Source organism: Seriola lalandi, unplaced genomic scaffold, assembly GCF_002814215.2.
Source record: "Seriola lalandi dorsalis isolate HSWRI2012SDOR001 ecotype SW California unplaced genomic scaffold, Sedor1 jcf7180002054659, whole genome shotgun sequence".
NCBI lineage: Eukaryota > Metazoa > Chordata > Actinopteri > Carangiformes > Carangidae > Seriola > Seriola lalandi.
The window spans coordinates 476,176-496,653 of NW_019525212.1; the positions used below are offsets into that span (position 1 = coordinate 476,176).

At 42.5% G+C, this 20,478-nt stretch overlaps 1 protein-coding gene across 1 annotated transcript in view; it reads left to right on the forward strand.

Moving 5' to 3' along the window:
• The window catches only part of man1a2 (mannosidase, alpha, class 1A, member 2), a 127,111-nt gene that overhangs the window by 50,514 nt on the left and 56,119 nt on the right, over window positions 1-20,478 (forward strand). Inside the window, exon 5 of the mRNA XM_087177873.1 lies at window positions 14,369-14,487. Coding sequence (XP_087033999.1) covers window positions 14,369-14,487 — 119 coding nt within the window. The remainder of the gene's footprint in view (window positions 1-14,368; window positions 14,488-20,478) is intronic.

The following is a 20,478-nucleotide window of genomic DNA, read 5'->3' on the forward strand; positions in this document are numbered from 1 at the left end:
CCTCACAAGACACACTTCCATTATTGATGAGGTGTATCCTGTCCTCCTACAGAACTTGGCTGTATTGATTGTGTCTGTGTGTGTGTGTGTGTGTGTGTTTGTGTCTGTGTGTGTCTTTATGAGAATAGTCCAGAGAAGAGAAAGTGGTGTATTGGAGATGCAGCAGACCCTTGCTGCTGTGTTGCTGTAACTGTCAGGAGCATTGACAGCTGGTGGCAAAGGGACACACACATGCACAAAGGCGGGGTGATTGGATGAAACGGGGCTTGTTGATCGATTGTGGATTGAAATCACTTTAATGCTTTGTCATTTTAAAGTGATAGAAAAGCCAATCCGAGACATTTTAACTGGAGATGTGCAACTGCCTTCAGGAGCCGAAGGGAAACGTAGAAATACTTCTCTCTGCTAACCGAGTTGGCACAGTGTTGTCCTGAGTCGTCTTCGTGCCTGACACAAGCATTACAATAGTTTGCCCCATTTAAACTTGCCCTTTCACGCAGTTGTTAAAGAGACAAAGGGTAAAGCTGTGTGTGCGAGCTCCACACCTTCCAGCTCGGTCTTAATCTGTCCACAGAGAAGAGGACAGGCCAGAATGGTAACAGGAGGACTGGGGCTCTCATTGTGGCACCAGGCTCAGATAAACTTGAGTTCACTGCCTGACCCTGTTTTGTCCTTTTTCTTTTTTTTCTTTCTTTCTGCTCTGTGGAGAATGAGTAGAGCTGATTTTGAGTACAGATACAAACGCGCTCTTTGTCTCGAGGGTAAGCGGTTCAAGCAAGGATAACGCACGGCCTTGTAAAGGGAAACACAGTTCAAGCCCGGTTAAGAAAAAGCACAGGTCAAGCAGTGTCAGACACAGCCAGCAAGGTGCCTCACACTCACGCTCACACTGCGAAGACTCCATGCTGACAAAGACCGAGCCAAGATCGAGGCTTATTTTAAGATGTTCTGAAGATGATGAAGTCAAAAATGGTTCTTGCACATTGTTCTCTTCTCGTACTGTCAGTTTTAGAACCAGGCTGCATCGACTCACACATTGTATTATGTATTATTTACATTTTGGTCCCTTTTGGTTCACTCAACAAATCATTTAATGGGTAAAATAAACAGCAGATTGATTGATGATTAGAAAATAAGTGTCAGCTGCAAATGTAATAAACTACCTTATTGAACTTATCTCCTCCACAAACAGTGTCAGGGCTCCTTTTCACGTCCTCTGCCTTGATCACAGTCGCTCTGTCCTCATTGGTGAGACTGTTCCTGCAGGTGATAGACATCTCTATTCATCTCTATGTTGTTACTCTCTCTGCCCCCCTCCCCTCCCCACATGCACACGGGGTACTGATACCCATGGGTAATTGTATGAGGAGCGTCAGCCACCATTGATTCAGGCTGAAAGCGTTTGACCCTCGTTGAGGTTGTGGGTCAGGCAAAGCAAAGGCCCGGGCTTCACCGGCAGCTGAAGTGGCCTTGTTTGTTCTGGGTGGACAGCACAGGCTCTGATCTTTAAACACACTCCTCAGTGTTTGCTGGAAAATGCTCTCAGGGGATGCGGGTCAGCTTACACCGATGAGGACTTCAGTGCGAGTGTAAGTCCACACCACTGTCTTCCAATACCTCTGGGGTGAGAGTAGTTTACAAACAAAAGGTTCCTCCGGTTTTCTCAGTCGGACTAGTCCAGGCGAAATTTTTAAAAAATGGATTCATTGCAAAATTGAATGAGACCTGTCCGTTATCAACAAAATATCAAATAACAACAGTTTTGATAATCAATAAGTTGTGTAATTTATCAGGAAATACGATTCACTCATTCTGTCTTCTACAATAAAGGATCTGGAGTGTCGTTAGTTTCCCAGAGTTGCTTCCTTTGTTGGATTTGTGACATTGGGTGACCTCACTGGAGTCACTTCCTGGGAGTTAATCTTGTCTGCCAGCCACACAAGGGATAGCCCACTGGTGAGTCGGAGGCCTGCCCCGCATACTCCACCTAGTGACTGTTAATGCTTTATATTGGTTTCCCCGAGAGCTCTCTGTCTGATGATTTTAATCTAAGCGTGCAAGAGGAGAGTCTCTGGATTCTCAGGCACATGGCTCTCTCCCACAGGCAGTTTGACGTGCTCACAGTAAATCATATCACAGACCGCCTCGGGCATGTAGTAGCTGGAGGCCTGTTCAGTAGGAGGCGATGGATGATGATGCAAAACCGGGGTGAAGTTTGGACACCTGGCCCTTCTGTCAAGTGCAGACCTCGAGAGAGCTTACTCATTATTCATGGAGCTCGCTTCGTCCATTACAGGATTACTTTGTCTGTTTGTGCATCATGTTGCCCATAGAGACAATCTGTCAGCTTATACTTAGTATAAGTTTCAAGTAACACAGAAATGCTGCTGTAAGGTGAACACGCTCTGTTGCTGTGTCAGCTTTTCAGGAAAGCCGTTATGCAATTTCATTTACTTCCATTTTTGCTTTTTAACTTGTCTTTGAAGGAGCTATTTGTAAGTTTTACTACTGCTACATAGCCAGCGTTAGCATTAACAGCTTTTGACTTAGAGCTGTCTCCAGCGGTGGGAAGCAACACCAATGGTAACTCTTGTCTCTATCATGTCTCTTCCTCCACTGAAGTTAGCACGCTAACCAGCTAACCCCAGCCCGTCGCCTCACTTTCCTATAGAAACTCGCTGTAGCCTACAATCTGCTCTGAAGACGTAGCGCTGCTCAGAGGGCGTATTATAACCTCCTCTAAACACAACTGTTGGCTGAAACTCTTGTCAAGTGACAATCACCACCACCCGCTCCCGGCAAGAAACCACGTTTTGCGCCAGAGAAAACTCACAAATAGCCCCTTTAAATTACATGAAATCCTGTGAGTCACCATGTTGGACTTCCAGAGGTATTGTTACTACTTTGTTATTGACATGAGCCACTCCTTGTTGGACAAGACTTTACTCTTGCTGATCATCTTGATGAAACCCTGTTGCTGTGGCGATCAGGGGAATCGGCTCGGCATAGATTCCGTTTGAGAAAATGCCTCGTCCAAAACCCCATAAAACCACAATACCACATCAAATGCTGCTTTGATTTCCAGCTTTTCTAATCAATAGACACTGAGGAGTGTAATCTTCTGTAGAGCTATTGGATATTAATTCCCTCTGGTGGTATATCTGCAGGGTTCATGTGAATGCCGTGATAACCATGAAGTCAGAAGTCCGCTCTTGCTCAAAGCCATGCAGCTTTGCTCGTTTTTTTTCCCCCAGCATCTAGGTCATGTCTTCACATGATTGACTCCCAGGGCGAAACAGTACATTGCATCCTGGAAAAAGGCTTGCGCAGTGGCACCATGGAAATGCACCCATGGGTGAAGACTAATGACTCAGGCACAGCAGAGGGAAACAACAGAAATGGCATATTTATATGCATCTATAAAGTCATGCAGTCCAGAATTCAGGATCCAGACCTTCTATATGGTCTCGCACCAAGGTGTGGGCTGACCGGTGGAATAGAGTGATTTCTGAAGTAATAAAAGTTTTTGTTCTGATCACTGGATTGCAGCCAAACTTCATTTCTTTTTTTTGGTTAATTTAGCACAGAATGTGTATTGTAAGCATCCTCCTTGCTGCTCAGCTTGACAACATCCCAACAGGATGCAAATGAACATGAAATCCCATGACTACCCTCCTGTCCGGTCATGTCTCTGTGATTTCTGTGGCCTCAGAGGGTTAAAGTGTTTGTGTACATGGTCTGTTTGTAACCCCCTTCTGACGCACTGTAGCTGTTAAAGTACAAATCAGGCTTAAGAATTCAGTCATTGTTCTGAAGGACATTGCAGAAACAAGATGCAAAGGGCTGAGTGAGATGGAGTTGAATGGAAAGAGCCAATTTCTCACTTAATGCAGGTATTAAGTTGGAAAAAGGGAGAGAGTGACGAGAAAGTGAGAGAATATGCAGATCTGCTTATTTGCAAATCAGCAGTGCAGTGAAATTCTTAAAAACTAAGACGTACCAATCGTCTCCGGCTCGAGTACGTGAGCCCTTATTGAAATAAAGTGCTCTCTTTGTGCAGCGTCAGGACAGATTGATTGCAAGGGAAGATATTGAACAACCTGCAGACAGTAATCTTTAAGTACTTCCTCTGTGATTATCTGAAACTTTATGAATGCAGCAGGCTGTCAGCCGAATGCTTTTCTCCAAAGCACTTTACTGTTCCATTAATGTTATTCATTTTTTATCACAGTTGATCATGGTAATGACACAGCTCCAAGCATTTTCTACTTAAAAAGGCGAGAAAAAAAAAGAAAAATTGTGGTAGTTTGTAATAGCTTCCTGTTGGTAGAAGTTATTGTTTATTTAGATACCACTAAACTGATGATAGCTTGTATTTGTATCTATTATTGTATTATTTCGGTCACTATAAGCTCATAACCTTAGTTGAGGGTCGGAACGAAGACTGACCGTTGAATCGCGAGCTTTGGCTTCCGGCTCAGCGGTACAACATTACTCTGATGCACATTACTCACACATTACTTCTGATGCTGCACCCATCCGCATGTCCAACTCCTGCTCCATCCTACCCTCACTGGTGAACAAGACCCTGATATACTTAAACTGGGGCAGAAACTCCGACCCAATCCAAAGGGAGCAAGCCACCATTACCAGAACAGTGGCCTCTGGTTATACTGCTAGTTAATTTATTTGATTTCATTTCTGCAGAAACAAACATTAGGTTTTAGTCTAACACCTACCAGAATCTGCCATCCGATCTATTTGGGTTAAACGATTCCTTTTCCTACAACCTTCGGGGATGTTGGGTTGATGAATCTTGACTCCACCCCGGGAGCGTTTCCTCATCACCTACATATTCATGAGCTTGTAGCCACAGCTCAGCCGTGTCAGCCCTCTGATTAAAATCTCCCATTACACGAATGTACGTTATCACAACTAATGGGCGAAATAGTATTCCGCTGGTTAATACCTAATGTATGATATGTAAATATCTGCAATGATTTCCCTCATCGGACGAGAAACAAAGCGACACGCTGCTGAACTGAAAACAAGTGAACATCGAGCTTCTTGCCCTTTCTTCTTCTCAGCCCAACATGCAGAGCCAGATGTCTTGATGATGACTGTAGCAGTAGGTGGAGTGGTGAGGAGTGGGGTAAGAGGTTTCGCTGATGATCACTTTATAATGATTGCCTGAGGGCTCAAAGCTGCTTTGTGTGAGAGAGGAGGAGGAGGAGGAGGAGGAGGGAAGCAGAGATCAGGGTTTGAGGAAGGGGAAGACAACAGTGATGATGGGAGGTAGATTTGCTTGTTGAAATTTGCAGGGAGTTTTAGAACAAAGGTCTTTGACTTCAGATGAAAGCAGGTAAAAAGTTGTTGTATTTATCACATTGCATGTTTATCGGATGAGGGATCCCTCCTCTGTTGAAATTCCTTCTTTTATTCCTGGTAAATTTTCTTTTGTTTTTCCTCATCCAGATTCAGGATGTAAAGACACAGATTCTGATTTATGATTTTGGACTATATGGATGAAACTGACTTGGCAGCTCATGTGAAGCCGAGTCCCCTATAAAGGGTTCTTCAAGATGCATTTTATGTCTACATACATGATATTATGATAACTCAGGCACCTTAGTAATGGAGCAGCACTGTTCTTGGATTACAGGGTGCAGCTAGTTGGCTCTTGTATTACAGTATGGTCTCTGTCATGGTAATTCATGGTAATTCAAGACAAGAGACTGCCAGTACACCACACTGATTAAAACTCACGAGCCAGGGTTCATCTGGTATTATTTGTCACTGAGAGTCTTTAAATGTGGCGTCCCATTAGGCAAATTAGACTAGTGTCATCAAAAACCCACACAGCAGTGTCTCTAAGACAGTTATGTGATTTTTATGCTATTTTTCGTATTATATGAACACCATCTGCTCCTGTTAGCAGTGACTGGTATCTGTCCATCTAGATGAGTGAACCCACTACATCTTCTCCAACTTTGCAGACTTCGAGTTGCACATTTGCAGTGCAAATGAGACAGAGGACAAAATTGAATTCTTGCTCCCAACAATACGTCAAATTTCCCTCAGAACTCCTCAATTTACCCCCCCACCCCCACCCCCCACCCTCAGATTAAACTTTCAGCAGGGCTGCTGGTGCCAAATTGGACAGCAGGAAACAGGAGGATTTGCCGGCTGCTGAGTCCAGCAGGAATGTGCATAAGCCCTTCAAACAGAGTAAAAAAATAAATAAAAAAAAGGGGTGAAGTTTGATGAAAAACATCACCTTGTAAGTTCATACCTGCAGGCTTTAGCTTCTCTTTTTTGCATTGTCTAGAATGTATGTGACCAAATGGCGATAAGGGCTGGAGTCTTAAAAAAGTGGTGCCACTGAATAATTGGAAAAAACCATTACCCACAATGCAGCTCTCTATAACTCTGAGGCTGTTAGGGTTTCTGTTAATATTGATATAACTAGCCTGTTAGTGACTCAAGGGAGCTGCTCCAGCGCAGTGCAGGCACCTGGTTGGTCCTTCTACCTGCCTCATGTTTATATTAGCACTGTGGAAATTCAAGAACAGGGCCGGGTGTCATGGTTATTTCATGCCATGTTATTGTTTCTGTATGTGTTACGTATGTATTATTAGGGGTACAAACTTTAGTTAGTTAGTTAACGTTAAGTTAACGTTTTTCATAAAATTCATACTATTAAAATTCAGTCAGTATTAATTACAGTTTGTAATTTGTTAGAAATGTATGTTTTTCTTTACATTGTGGTTAAATTGAATAATGGAGGAGATGGTGACACAAACCAGATTGTGAAAGGGTTTGAGTTACGACGAAAAAAAGAAGTGACGAAACACCAAACACCTGAGAGAGAAGTGAGAGCGAGAGAGAGAGAGAGGAAACGCACCGTAGTGATGCGGGGAAGGTGGGAAATGATGCTGAAGAACATCAGTCCTTTGACCCTTACGCTGGCGGAGTACAACAGTGATCCGTTTTACAGCTTGCTTTTTTGGTTGTTGATGTATTTGCCTCTGACCAGTTGATGTAATGAGGTTTCTGAATATCCCACTCGGACGGCCCCGTGTATGTATATACTGTTGGATTCTGAGGGATTTGCTGACCTTTCTCTGGCTAAGCTGGTGAGTGCATGAAACCCCCCCCCCCTCCTCCCTCCTCCCTTCTTCTCCATCCTGAGCAACTTTCTCTGTTCTCCCAAATGACTTTCCCTCAGTTACTCTTTCTATTAATCTGTCATCCACATAGACCTACTTTAACATCCTGCACTAGATACAGTGGATAGAGTGAACGTATGTTGGGACGGTCGTTACACGCTGAGGAAATCAGAGACAGCTGCAGTAGCAGGCTACAGTTTTGTGTTGTCATGTATGAAAGGCCCCAAATAAACACTGTAAGAAGATTATTTCATCACTATCAGCAAATTAAAAGAATAATTCTGTCCAAAGCTTTTCGATCCACATGAGCGATTTCCACTGTATTTTAGTCTCAGCAGAGCCGGAACATGTAAAGGGAACACAACCCTGGACATCTCAAAGACTAGTTAGCAGTAATACATTGTGCAAAAAGGAACGAAGAAGGCAATTACTCCCCTGGTTAACAGCTCAAAGCCTCATTTCCTCTGTCGCAGTCGGACAGTTGGATCATTCAGATGCTTCTCCTGGTTTCTTTTTCATGAGGAGGTAAAGAGATGGAGTGCACTATGGGAAACGTTCTTTGTAGAATTTTACTGTCCTTGTGTCCGTGTAGGAGATCGTTGCCTTGAAGAAACATATGCCATGTTGCCTTCATCAAGTTTTACCTTTTTGAAGTGCTCTTTGGATCTTGCTGCGAGTACTGAAAAAGCAGAAATGGAATCGTACTCGGGCGCGAGATGTCAGTGGGGTCGAAAAGGTCGAGGCTGTCTCTGACTCGATGTCAGCATCAGTGTTTTGTAAGAAAATCGTGTAAAAGCTGAAATAATGCTCTCGCTGATTCTCATGGCAGCTGTTCTGTGCAGAATAAACCACAGAAGATCGTAGAGCCGCCATGTTTATTACAACTGTGTATTCAAAGCAGACTCAACAGTGAATAACTATACAACCAGAGATTCCCCTGGATGCTCCCCTGTAGAAATATTGTGTCAATATTATATAGATCTACCCTCAGCTGTTGATTTTGTGCTGTGTGATTTCAGTCTAATCCCAGCTTGGCATTTAGTTGGACATACAGTTGAGGCAAACCTTTGATGCGTTAACTCTCCATTTTACACATACGCTTCATGTCTTCTTTCGCTTTTCCACCCCCTTCTCCATTTCTGCGTACAGACAGTGTATTAAATTACTCTACAGTAAAAACCCTTTGGCTCCAGTCCTGGAGACGGGCGGTCGGGCTGGGGTTTCAGTCAGGGAGCTCATGTTGAGCGGAAGGCCCAGTCCGAACTGTAACCCTCTGAGGCAGAAAACAAAACACAGCAGATGTTTCAGTCTGGTGCCAAATAAGTTGGTAACCAGTCGTCCACTACTAGCTAGACCGGTCTGAATCAGCCCGGGGAGTTGGATTGGCTTTGTCTGTCGCCACTGGGCTCATTACAAACCAGGCTGAAATGCTGTGATGGACCTGGAGCCACAGGGAAGGTGGAGGTTTTAGGGTTGATGCCTGCAAAACTAATTTTACAAAACTGTGTAGCAGCCTGTGACAGTGAGTGTAAATTATCTCTTAATCTGTCATGAGCCAACATGGCGGAACAAAGTCTAAAAGGCTGGTGCTGAATACAAAAGAACAACATGGTAATCTTCACTATTTATACAAAACTCTGTTTCTGTGAATATTGATAACGATAATTAACCTCTGAAAGCAAAGTGTAGGAGCCCAGCTGATTCATCAACTGGCACGTAATGTCACCTACTTTCTTTTCCCTTCAGACACCTAAAAAAATGAGATAATGTAGAAACGATGTCGGTGTTTGAACAGCTGAGCTGATACTGGTTAATCCCCAGTATCCAGGACATGTTTTAAACTGCTCTTTGAGGGTTCCCCACTAAAATATAGTGTATTCAAAAGCAGTTCACCCACAATGGCAAGAAACTTTTTCCTCACTTAACTCGAGTGGTGTCTACCCATGCAGGCAGTTAGGCTTTTATTTGCTCCATTAAAAATATCCAACCATGAGATTTTTTTCCCAGCACAATGGAGGTGATGTAATTACATTTTCACAGAACTGAAAATTACATTTAAAAAAGAAACCAACAGCAGCATAATTTAAAAGAATCATTGTCTCGGTTATTCTAGGCGTAGTATTCACAACTAAATTAGACGCTATAAAGGCAGTAATGCTCCTTTTATACTGCTCATCTGTACAAGTACAATTTTGTAGAGTTGGATATTAACTGTGAGAGAATGTAGGCAGGAGGAAGCCAGTGCGGAGAGTTGTGTTGAGGGCATCAGAAGGAGCACAGTGCTACAGACTAGATGGGATGGAGGAAGACGGTAAAAAAAAGCAAAGTCAGAGAAGCTGCCAGTCAGCAAATATAAGAGAATAAGAGAGGGAGTCCTGGAAATGTGGCAACACCAGAGCTCAGTCCAGATCAAGTCAAAACTTCACTTCCAGCCGCTCAACACCATCCCTACACTTTTCTTCCACTCTCCACCAAATGAATTCATGCAACATATGCACACTAAACACACACACACACACACACACCTGAGCTCTCCATCATAACCCACTCTCCCACAGCTGACACTTTACGAGACAGAGAGAATGGAGACTGAATAATGTCATCACGTTTTCCTCATCACGTTTTCCTGCCTCGTGTGAATTCGTACCAGGAGAGCTCTGAAACCTGTCGTCTAATGAAACTGGCACAGGGGCCGAGAGAGGGAGAGATATAATGGAGGAGAGAGAGAGAGGGAGAGAGGGGGGTGATATTGTGATAGATGGAGAGGGGAAGTTGGAGAGTTTGAGGGAGTTCAGTTGAGGCAGAGTGAAGGTGTGAGGTGTGAATTCAGTCAAAGGAAAAAGGATCGTACATGTAAGAGAGAGTGGCAGAATTTTTCAGCCCAGGCTTGTGTGTGTGTGTGTGTGTGTGTGTGTGTGTGTGTGTGTGTGTGTGTGTGTGTGTGTGTGTATGAGGCTGTGGCGATAATTCCCCAAATAAATAAACCTCATCCTGGCCAATTTGTCTCAGATAAGCAGTGCCTGGCAACCCTAAACCCACCTCCTGGAAGTGCCAATTCAGCTTGCAGTTGGCATTGTATGAAAGGCTGTACAGCACTCAGATGTAGGGAGGATGGTGGAAACCGACAGCGACAGACAGCGTGTGCTGACAAGAATGACAGTGAAACAATACGAGCGGAAATATGAATACAGACTGCAGGTAAAGGCTGGGTCGAGCCAGATTAACAGGGAGAAAAGGGAGATTTAGCGAGAGGAGGAGGCTCGGCGAAAATGAATTGGCTACAGAAGGTTAAAGCGGTATCCTTGCGTCGGGGTTTGAATGGAGCGATCAAAGAAAGATTAGGAAAAACACAAGCAAGACAGTGATGAATGAGAACAAACAGATGGTTAGTAAGAAGAAGGAGGGGCAGATGAAAAGATGGAGGGTGTGATGGAGCAGAAAGGAGATGGGGGGGGTTTTAAGGTGCGATCGCAAGGTTATAAGCAAACATCAAAGTGAGCTGAACATCTCAAGGTTGACGAAACGCACTCCGCAGTCGGAGAAACACAAGTTAGCTGCAAATTTAAATCCGCTTTTGTTTTAAAATTTCAGCTGAAATGACAAATTGGGTCGTGTGATAAATTTAAGAAATGATAATCAGTCAGTGGATAAGTTGTTAGAGATTCAGTGGCAAGAAAAATGTAAGTAAAGCCTTTAGTATGACCTACATTTATGTATAAATAAGCTTTAAAATACAGTCATATCTTCATCAGTCTGGGTTTCCACGGGGGGGGGTCTTTCCAACCATTATATCTAAGTTTACAACAAAGCCCCCCGCCAAATTCCCCAATGCTTCCTGGCGGGGGGGGTCAACTTAGGTCAGGTTGGCCGCAAGGCTTGGAAAACACTGGCGGAAACCTTGGTTATGAACAAATACAATGTATTTCATCATTCATCATTGTATTGATCCTGTCCAAATTGATTGTTATATATTGACTTCAGCAAAAGCTAATTGGAGTCAGGAGTCAGCAAACCTGGCGTCCAATCAGTTGTCGCGGTTCTGTCGTGACAACATCAACCTTTGTTTCACGACTATTCAGTGAGATTTTATTTTAAGTCTCGTTCATCTTTCTGCTCTGACCAATCTGTAAACACACATGTACAAACAACATATTTAAAACATCTCACATTATCCCAAACATGATTTTATGACTTATATCTGTTCAATTGTAAAAAAAACAGTGTCTGATGAACATTTTTCTGTAGGATTGTTAACTTTGTTTTCTAAGATGTCAAAGTAAAAGGATGTTTCAACTGTTTCAACCTCGACTAACAACACGTCACTATAGGTTACTATAAGAGGCTGCCCGCTACCAGGAATTCACTAATGGAGTGAGATGAAATGATGTGGAGGATTCCTGAAACAGCTCGGACGACACCAGCAGAAAAACAAGGCTTGATTATGTAACGTCAATATCGTTTTTTGTTTTTTTTTTCCTCGTATTTGTAGCAGCAATGGCGGTTGCTCGCCGCGCTGCATCGTTGTTGTGTAGCGTAGAGGAAGCAAAACGTCGACATCAAAAGAATATTCTCTGACTCGAGAACTTTGACGGGCCTCACATTGCTCTGACTGCCTGAAGCGGACCTGGAGGTGATGAAAGTGACAGAAGGGAGGGAGATAGGGGTTGTGTGGTGCAGCAGAGGGGCTCTGCTCCACCAACAGGGCCAATCTGTCAAGATCCGGCAGGCGGCCAGGGCATCTTGCTATCAGCCGTGCCTGCCTGACTGCAGTGTATTTTTAGAGTGATTTAGCGGTTCCTGTCTATAATGATAATAACGCTGCAGCTCCTGCATAAAGCCAGACGCTCTCCCTTTGAATGGAGTCTCAGATAAGAGGGGATGGTGGGGAGGCTCAGGAATTCCAGCAGCACACGCTTGCAGCTGATATGAAATGAGGAAGAATTTAAAGGGCAGTGACACTGACTTTTACCACTGAAATATGTTGTTAATTTACGTGCATCAAACCGAGCCAAACGCAGCGAGCAGTAATAGACGGGGGCCGAGATGATCTGATGAGATCCCGCAACACCTTGCTGCATTGTTTTACATATTAATGAGGAGGTTTCCTTGAATCTGCTGTGACTCCTTGACACTCGTAGATATGCAGCTGGTTTGTTCTAGTGCCAGTATGTTCACATAAGATTATTCTTTTGATAAAAAAGGAAATATCGATCCAACAACATAATAGATATCTAATATGTATGATTGATGCACAAGATCTGCTTTAAGTGTTCTCAGCAGTAGCAAATCTTCACCTGTAGTCAGAGTACAATTAGGAAAATCTAATCAATAATAATAAATATTCTTATAATAACAATATTAACCCGGGGTCTACTGGCAGCAAGGTGAAATTATGCATATTCACTTTTTTCACTTCTGCTGGGAATCATCACATCTAAAAACAAACACATGACGATATTGATTTTATAAAGTGTCCAGGCTGAAGCACAAAGATCGACTGACCAGTTAATTACATTTGAATCCCCCGCCCCATGGGGATGTGTTTGTGACGATACTTCTCAAAGTCTGTAGTATTTAAATTAGCACAACATTAAATGGCTGTGCATTATTAGGAGATAGCGGCCCCAGAGCTGGAGGCAGGGAGTTGCTGACCTCAGCTGTGCTAGTATTACAAAGATAAACAGTGAAAATACAACACTGAGTAGAAGCAACAGCAACTTGAGGAGTTGTGGCTTAATTAAAGGGGCAAAAAGTTACATTTTATTTCTGCGGTGCACAAAATAATCACACTTTTCCAGGGGTTTCTGGGGTAGTTGAGATTTCTGGCTTTAAAAACTGGCTTGTACTTTAATTTGGAGTCCTCTCCCCTGTTGTCAGAAAACTGTTTTACACTCGTGACCAGAATCATAATGCATATTAGCCCTAATGTCCTGATCTTCAAACCGTGACACTGGAGTGACTGAGGCATATTATCATTTTATGATGCTATTTTACACTGCACTAATTAGCTTACTGTCCCATCTCTGTTGCGAGGTATTAATCTAATTGTGTCAGTTGCAGACTTCTGTAATTAACTTGGAAATCCTGCTCGTCACAGATGCAGGCTGACGGAGGTTATATATCGTATAACGGCTGACAAAATATTCATTTTAACCTTGATCCATAAGAAATGACTGAGCATGCTTCAGTTTTACTGTAGCTTGCAGTCGCATGGCTGCATCCTGAACTTTCAGATGAAGTTCACACAAAGAAAAGATCAGTTCAGATGCTGCATATTGATTTTTTTCTAATTCGGTTTTTCATGGAAAAGTCGATATTCTCCTGAACGTTTGCTCCTCTGAGCTTCCGTAGAGGATGGGAATATTGATAAATAAATGTAAAAAATAAAACAAAAATAGGAAAAGAGAGAGGTCATCGCATAAATAAGTTAGAGTTAGCAGTATAACTGTTGGGCATACAAAAGAGCAGAGAAACGTAAAGAAGCCCACCATATGTCTCTTCTCTGGGTGTCACCACAGACTCACACTCGTTCACCAGCTCTAGAAGGAGGAGAGAGGTGATTTTCTCATCGGCTGTGACTTAATTGATCGTCCCGACACACCAGAGGGAGAAGAAATGAACAGATATTGTGTTTGAGAGAGTGGACGAGTCAGAGCTGTGAGTCAGTACAGAAAGGGCTGAACAGACACAGTTCATCGCATGTACTCGGTGTTCATCCAGTCACTTCATGTCACAGCGCCTCATGCTGGTCGGGGGTTAACACTGCACACACTTTCTTTGCTTGGGAGATTTTATGTTTCATGTCATGTTGTTATGACTTTGGTTTCTCATATTCTCAGGTGAACCTGAATGTCACACACCGATTGTCTCCTCACGACAGCTATGTGCTGTGTAAAGCCTACAGCTCTCTCTATGTGGACTTGCATTTCCTCCTCTGTTTCTGATGGACATGCAGACAAATGTTTAATTGTATATATTAGAATTGTATATTAAAATTTGTATGAGTAACTCCTCATTTTTTCACCTCAACAGATGTGTTAGTTTCTCCTTCACAAATTAGGCCCATTGTGTTTTGTGATTAGGTTTCCACTCATAATTCCCAGAGGTGCGGGGGTTTTTCTTCTGAAACAAATTGGCTTGTGCGTGACTGGACAAATTAATCTAATTTTCCTATTTGTTTTACCATGTCTCTTGTGCAGGTAATTCCCAACTAGGGGCGACCATCGTGGATGCTTTAGACACGCTGTACATCATGGGCCTCCACGAGGAGTTCAAGGACGGTCAGGAGTGGATTGAACAGAATCTGGACTTCGGTGTGGTGTGTACATACTTTCCTTTTTATAAAACATAAGAATGGACAAAACGGAAGCTGAACAATCGGGAAATCTTTAGATGTGATGTTCGGTGCTGCTGATTCTGTTCCAGCACTACATTAGAATGTGGAAGAGGACAGAGACTGTCACTTTCAACGAAAGAATAGAAAGCAAGATGGACAGTGACTCTGCTGTCCTGGTTTCATTTGGGAGCTCATTCCAACAATCAGAGAAGAGGCTTGGCTCAGATGAGCGACCACAGAGCAGGAGACGGTTAGATGTCCAGAGGCTTTTAGACGAAACACGTTAGGAATTAAAAATCATAATATTTATCTGATTTATTGATCAATAGCCAAATGCTGAAGTGATTTTGTTCAATCACTTCGATAATGTAACTTCTGTGATGGGGCCCTGGCTGATTAATGAGCTCTGTTCAGTTAGAGTAAAACAATAATGTAACAGGAATTAAAACAATTTAAATTCATTCTTGACATGGTTTTCAAGATGCCACCCAGCACTAATGGGTCTGGAGACCCCCAGGGGCGCTAGAGGGTGTTTCTGAGGTTCCCAGCAAAAAGGGGAAGAATTTATTTTCACTATAATTTCATCCATTAGTAACACAATGACAAAACATGTGACTAGTTTGGTCACGGGTTTCAAACACTCTCTGTAATAAAACATCTAAAAGCAAAAATCTTATCAGATGTGGGTCCATGGTCTAATTTGTGTCAGTTTAGTGTTCCTTAATGTGGAAACGTTTGAGAACCACTTCATTAGAAACATTGATACCATGCAGGTGTTGCTCATATGGGATTCAAACCTCTGACCCTGGCTGCATTAGCACCACATTGTCACTAATGTGCCACACTGGCTCTGTCAGATCGTATCAAAACCAAAGTAAAAAACAAAAAGAAGCTGCAACTAATTCACATTTGTATTTGCATCATTTTTCCTGCACATGTTGGACCGGCCAGAACTGTTGTTTTGATTTGGATTCTTTTAAAAAAAAAAAAGGTTACACACTTGTGTGCCTGAGAATAGATCCATATTTTCAGTGTTGTCTTTTAGAAAACCTGCTAGTATAATATAGTCAAGAGGGTTGTATTTAATAGAAGTGTTGTAAATTAATAGATAGATTAATAACAATAATAATAACACTTAATTTCTTATCTTGATTCCCTGCTGAGTGTCTGTTGACGTCCGTAACTCATGTTCCTCTGTCTGTTTCTGTCAATTTTCATTCCCGTCACTCTCTCCTCTTCCGTTAACAACCTCCTCCTCTCCGTCTCTCTTGTCCATCACCTCTGCTGCTCTGCTCATTTATTTCTTTTTCCAACCCCCCCTCCCATTAACAGCCTCCTTCTCCTCTTTTTCACCCGTCACTGATGTCTGTCTGCCCTCTTTTTCCCTTCTGTTATTTTTTTATTCTTCTTACAACCCCCCCCGTCTTCATCCTTCTTTACTTTTTTATTATCTAGTTTTGTCTTCACTGTGGCTCTTGCCCTCTGTTTTATTTTATAACCTCTTTGTACCAGTTTATTGTCCTCAATCTCCTCTTTTTCATGACATTTAACAATCACAGTTTTTATATCTGTCCATCTATTCATCATCTGCTCCATCTCCCCTAAATTTCCCCTGAGAACAATATTCTGTCCATGTGTGGGTTCTCCTTGCCCCCCCCCCCCCCCCCCCCGTCTTTTCTTTCCTTACTTTATGCCCGCACCAATGTATGGTGCACTGGCTTGTTAGAACCCCTACTGAGGCAATCATAGAGCAGCTAGCAGGTAGGCAGAGGGATCTAACAGTCTGACACTTGGAGGGCTAATTAACCTCAGGATCACTGTGGTGGAGCAGTGGAAGGAAGGATAGAGGGAGGAATTTGGGTTGGAGAACAGAGAGGCGAGAGAGGAAGAGGAGAAAAAAAGCGTAGATTGGATTGAGGACGAGGGAGAAAGGACAGCAAGGTTAAAGCAGGAGGAGAAAGACGCTTTTAACAGTCACCACATGTCTTAACCAAGATGCAATTTATTGATATTTTCAGAGTGATGTGGGCTCCTCAGAAATACCATCAGTTGGTTTGTCCTCCTATACATGTTCTCAGAGAGTTTTTATGAAACAAAACTTCAGGTTTTCAACACAGGACAAATGTCTGTATATGAATGGATAGAGGAAAGTGTCAGTGTTAAAGGGATGTAAGAACCACGTTGACAGGCCAATGAATAAAGCTTCTTTTCTTTTTCTTTTTTACTTAAATCATATAATGTTGCCAGCGAGTCAGTGAGTTAGCTGTTGGCTACAGGTTGAGCTTTTCTTTTTTTTTTAGCCTACATTTGTTAATATTTTGACAGATTTGCTCCATGAAGCGTCACACTCAATTAACTATTGTCATTTCCCATTTGCTCTGTAATCATGTACGCACACAGACAACAGCTGAATTACTTTTGATATTGAAGCTGTAGAAAACAGGTGATTTTCAAGCAAGAATCTGCAGTTAGGGTGAAAGCGACGTCGTTTTTTGTATGATTTCTGAGCTGATTTATGGACATTTAGCCACAGTGGACAATAGACAGGGAACACACTGACTGTGTGGCAGCTGCAGAATGTTTTTATTTTGGCGCCCATGTTAACGGGTAAGTGCAGACACACTGACGTCATGGTTCCAAGCAGAAATAGACAGAGAAAAGACCTTTTGATAGTCATATTGACATCATACCAGCAACATTACAAAAATCTGACACTTTCCACTATAGTTGTCTCTGTCTAAGTTGAATCTGAATATGATACAGACGTGAAAAAATATGAATATATTTTTTAACCATTTTAGCAGCTGCGTGTGGAGACAGTGATATTTTAGGGACATTTTCTGTCAAAAATAAATCTGTCAAATGAATAATATGAAATCCAACTTTTGAGTAACCTGAAAAGTCTATGTCGAAAGATGGAGCACACATTTAAATATGACTGAGGTGCGGATGAAGGAGCGTGATTTTTGACACAAATTACGTCAGTGGAGCGCTGAAGGTTAGAGGCTGTTTTATCAACATCAGCCGTACTGAAATTGTTATAAGTCTGGATTTGTTAAATGGTTCTTCCGAGATGAATGAAAAAAGAGGAAGTACATTAGAGGTTGATAGCAAAAGGCAGGAGTACAGGGACAGGAAAAGAAACCTTGGATGAACATTAAGATGTGATGAGTGGACAGGACGGAGGGAAGATCAAGGTAGATTACATGTGATGGGAAACAGGGCCATTTTATAGTTATCAAATCCAGTAACAGTAATGTAGTGCAGATAGGAATGACAGTAAACACATTCACCTGACAATGGCAATGTCTAGATTTATTGAATAGAGGTGTTTAAGTGAAGATTTGGTTAAAAAAAAAAAAAAAGCAAAGGGTGCTCTGTCACAGAGTGAAGGCCAAAGCACCTGCAGTAGCAGCCATTGTAATAAAACCTGCAGTGGTAACAAACAGTGTGAGATCTGTGCCTCATTAAAAGAAAAGGTGGAGAATTATAGAATGTATGACAAATGCAATTACAATGACAGGAATATGAGACAATGAGAATAAAATGTGCTGGAGTTGAGTATTAAGAAGCAGAGGAAGAGGAGAAGCTCTTTGGTTACACAAGAGGGGAATGGAGAGAAGAGATTAGCGGGAGGAGGAGGAGAGAGGAGACAATGAGACTTGGAGCTCCTGTTAATGGCGAGAGGTGGAGGAGGGGGCGTGTCGTTATGTTTTCATTAACAGCTCGGTTTGATGCTCTTACACCTGCATGCATTAGGCTAAAGATTCAGGCGTCAGCTCCCAGCCACTGTAACATTCATGAAAGGTTAAGCTAGCTCAGGCTCAATCTGAGCAATATGGCCGTGGCATTACTCCGGCTTTTGCTCAGGCCTTTTACTAAACAGGTAATTCCCCCGGCTCATAGGGAGCAATATATTTCAAGCCTGCAGAGGCCTGGCAGCATAATTGGCAGCAAAAGTGTTATTAAGCTTGGCCCTTGTGAAAATCAAAGATTTGCTCAACCCAAAGGGTGCAGCCGTACCCAGCCTCTCTGGTCAGAGCTCTGAGGCTGGAATAAGGGCATAGTCTGGATTTCCATTTAGGAGATTAAAGGCATCACTCTTAGTCAAGTTTAATCACCCTCCTGTGCATGCGTGTGTGTGTGTGTGTGTGAGTGCAAGTTCACAAACATTACACTGAGCTCGACTGCAGCTGTGTGTGCACGACGTCCCTGCTGGAGGCAGTTTGACCTTTTAAAGTGAGGATGTTTTTGCCCCTTTTCGCTTAATCAGTTCATATTTTAAGATGAGGACAGAGATGAGTTTTGCATATATTTAAATGTGAAATACTGCATGTAGAGTTTATACCAGTGGTTTCCAACCAAATGGAAACATCAGAGGCTGAAAAATGAAGTCAACATGGAAGTACCAAAAACTGCAGTTCTTTGAAAGGCCACTTGAGGCTGGCTCTAAAACCGAGTCAATCCCCATAGATTCTCATGTTAAAATGCTCAACTTTACAGCAGAAACATATTTACAGCCTGGTACAAAAAATGGTTTTGGTACAACTCTATGGAGGTTGAATTTTTTGCCTGTTTAAATTTTATTAAGGTTTAAAGTTATGCATAGAAGGCGTGGCTGCTGTCAGTGACAGGTCGGTGAGCGTATGCTTGCCACAAACCAGTATGCACCAAAGTCTCGGCTCCACACATGCCTGCATGCCTCCACCTCTTTGTCCATTTGGATTTAGCAGGGAGTTAGGGTGCCAAGTCAGGCACTGCCAAGATGGCAACAGCAGAGCAGCTCACTCTTTAAAACTGCTTCTCAGAAACCTGTGGGTGACATCACGGAGGCTACATCTATCTTTATATACAGTCTTTGTTCCCAAACTGTGGGCTGTGAAGGTCCTGTAGGTGAGCTGACAAATCATTTGCCAAACAATGCAATTTTAGTGAAAAGATTAAATTAAAAATAATTTAAATATGAATATAAATTGAAAAGTTTTAAAAGTTAAAAATGTTGAAAAACTATTATATTGCTGTAGCCAGACCACATCTTGTTATCTCAATCTGATTGCACTAAAAGATTTCATCCATGACAAAAGCTGGAGGATCAAGAGTCAAGAGACAGACGGTGAATAGACAAGTGATTCTGCTTTCAATTCAATCCTGAGTGTTGGATCGTTAACATTAAAATAAAAAGTGCTCTGAGAACGTGAATTATTTGGCCTCCATATTGTTATGGAGTTGGATGTGGGCCGCCAATATTTTTGCTATTTTCAAATGGGTCATGAGTTGGAAAAGGTTGGGAAGCACTGGAATATGCTACACTATTTTGGTTTATCACAAATTAGGTGTTACTGCTGTAGTTTTGGCATCGTTTCTATCAGTAACTGTAACATTATACTCACTAAAGTGATTGGTGAGATATGGGAACATGGCGAGATCACTACAACAAACCAGTGTGAAGGATAGTTTTAGTAATAACTTGACTGTTCACTTCAGTTTCTCTTCCAGATAACTTTGTCTCTTCTGTCTTTTGTTCCTGGAGCCCAGATCACAAAAATACATTTGTGTGAATGTGTCTTGACATTATTCCCTCTTACAAAAACACAAGTGCATTTTCTCTCTTATATTGTTTCCTTAAAAGCACAATTTCACAGTTCTCATATGGTTTTAACAAAAGTACACACATCTCTACTGTGTGTGTGTGTGTGTGTGTGTGTGTGTGTGTGTGTGTGTGTTATACCCTCGCTCCGACACCTCTCAATTCAGCCACCCACCTGCCGCCGCCACCAGCACATCTACCAGCTCCAGCACTAATGAATGATTAAATAGCTGCCATGTCAGGTTGAGCCAAGCAGTGAGTCATTGTTTGAGTCTCCAGTGTCCTGGTGGGGCCCCCGCACTGCAGCCTGCCCTCGGATGATGAATGTGCTGGCAGGAGGTCCGCATCCATCGCCGAGCCCAAAGATCCACCAAATGAATGGACTC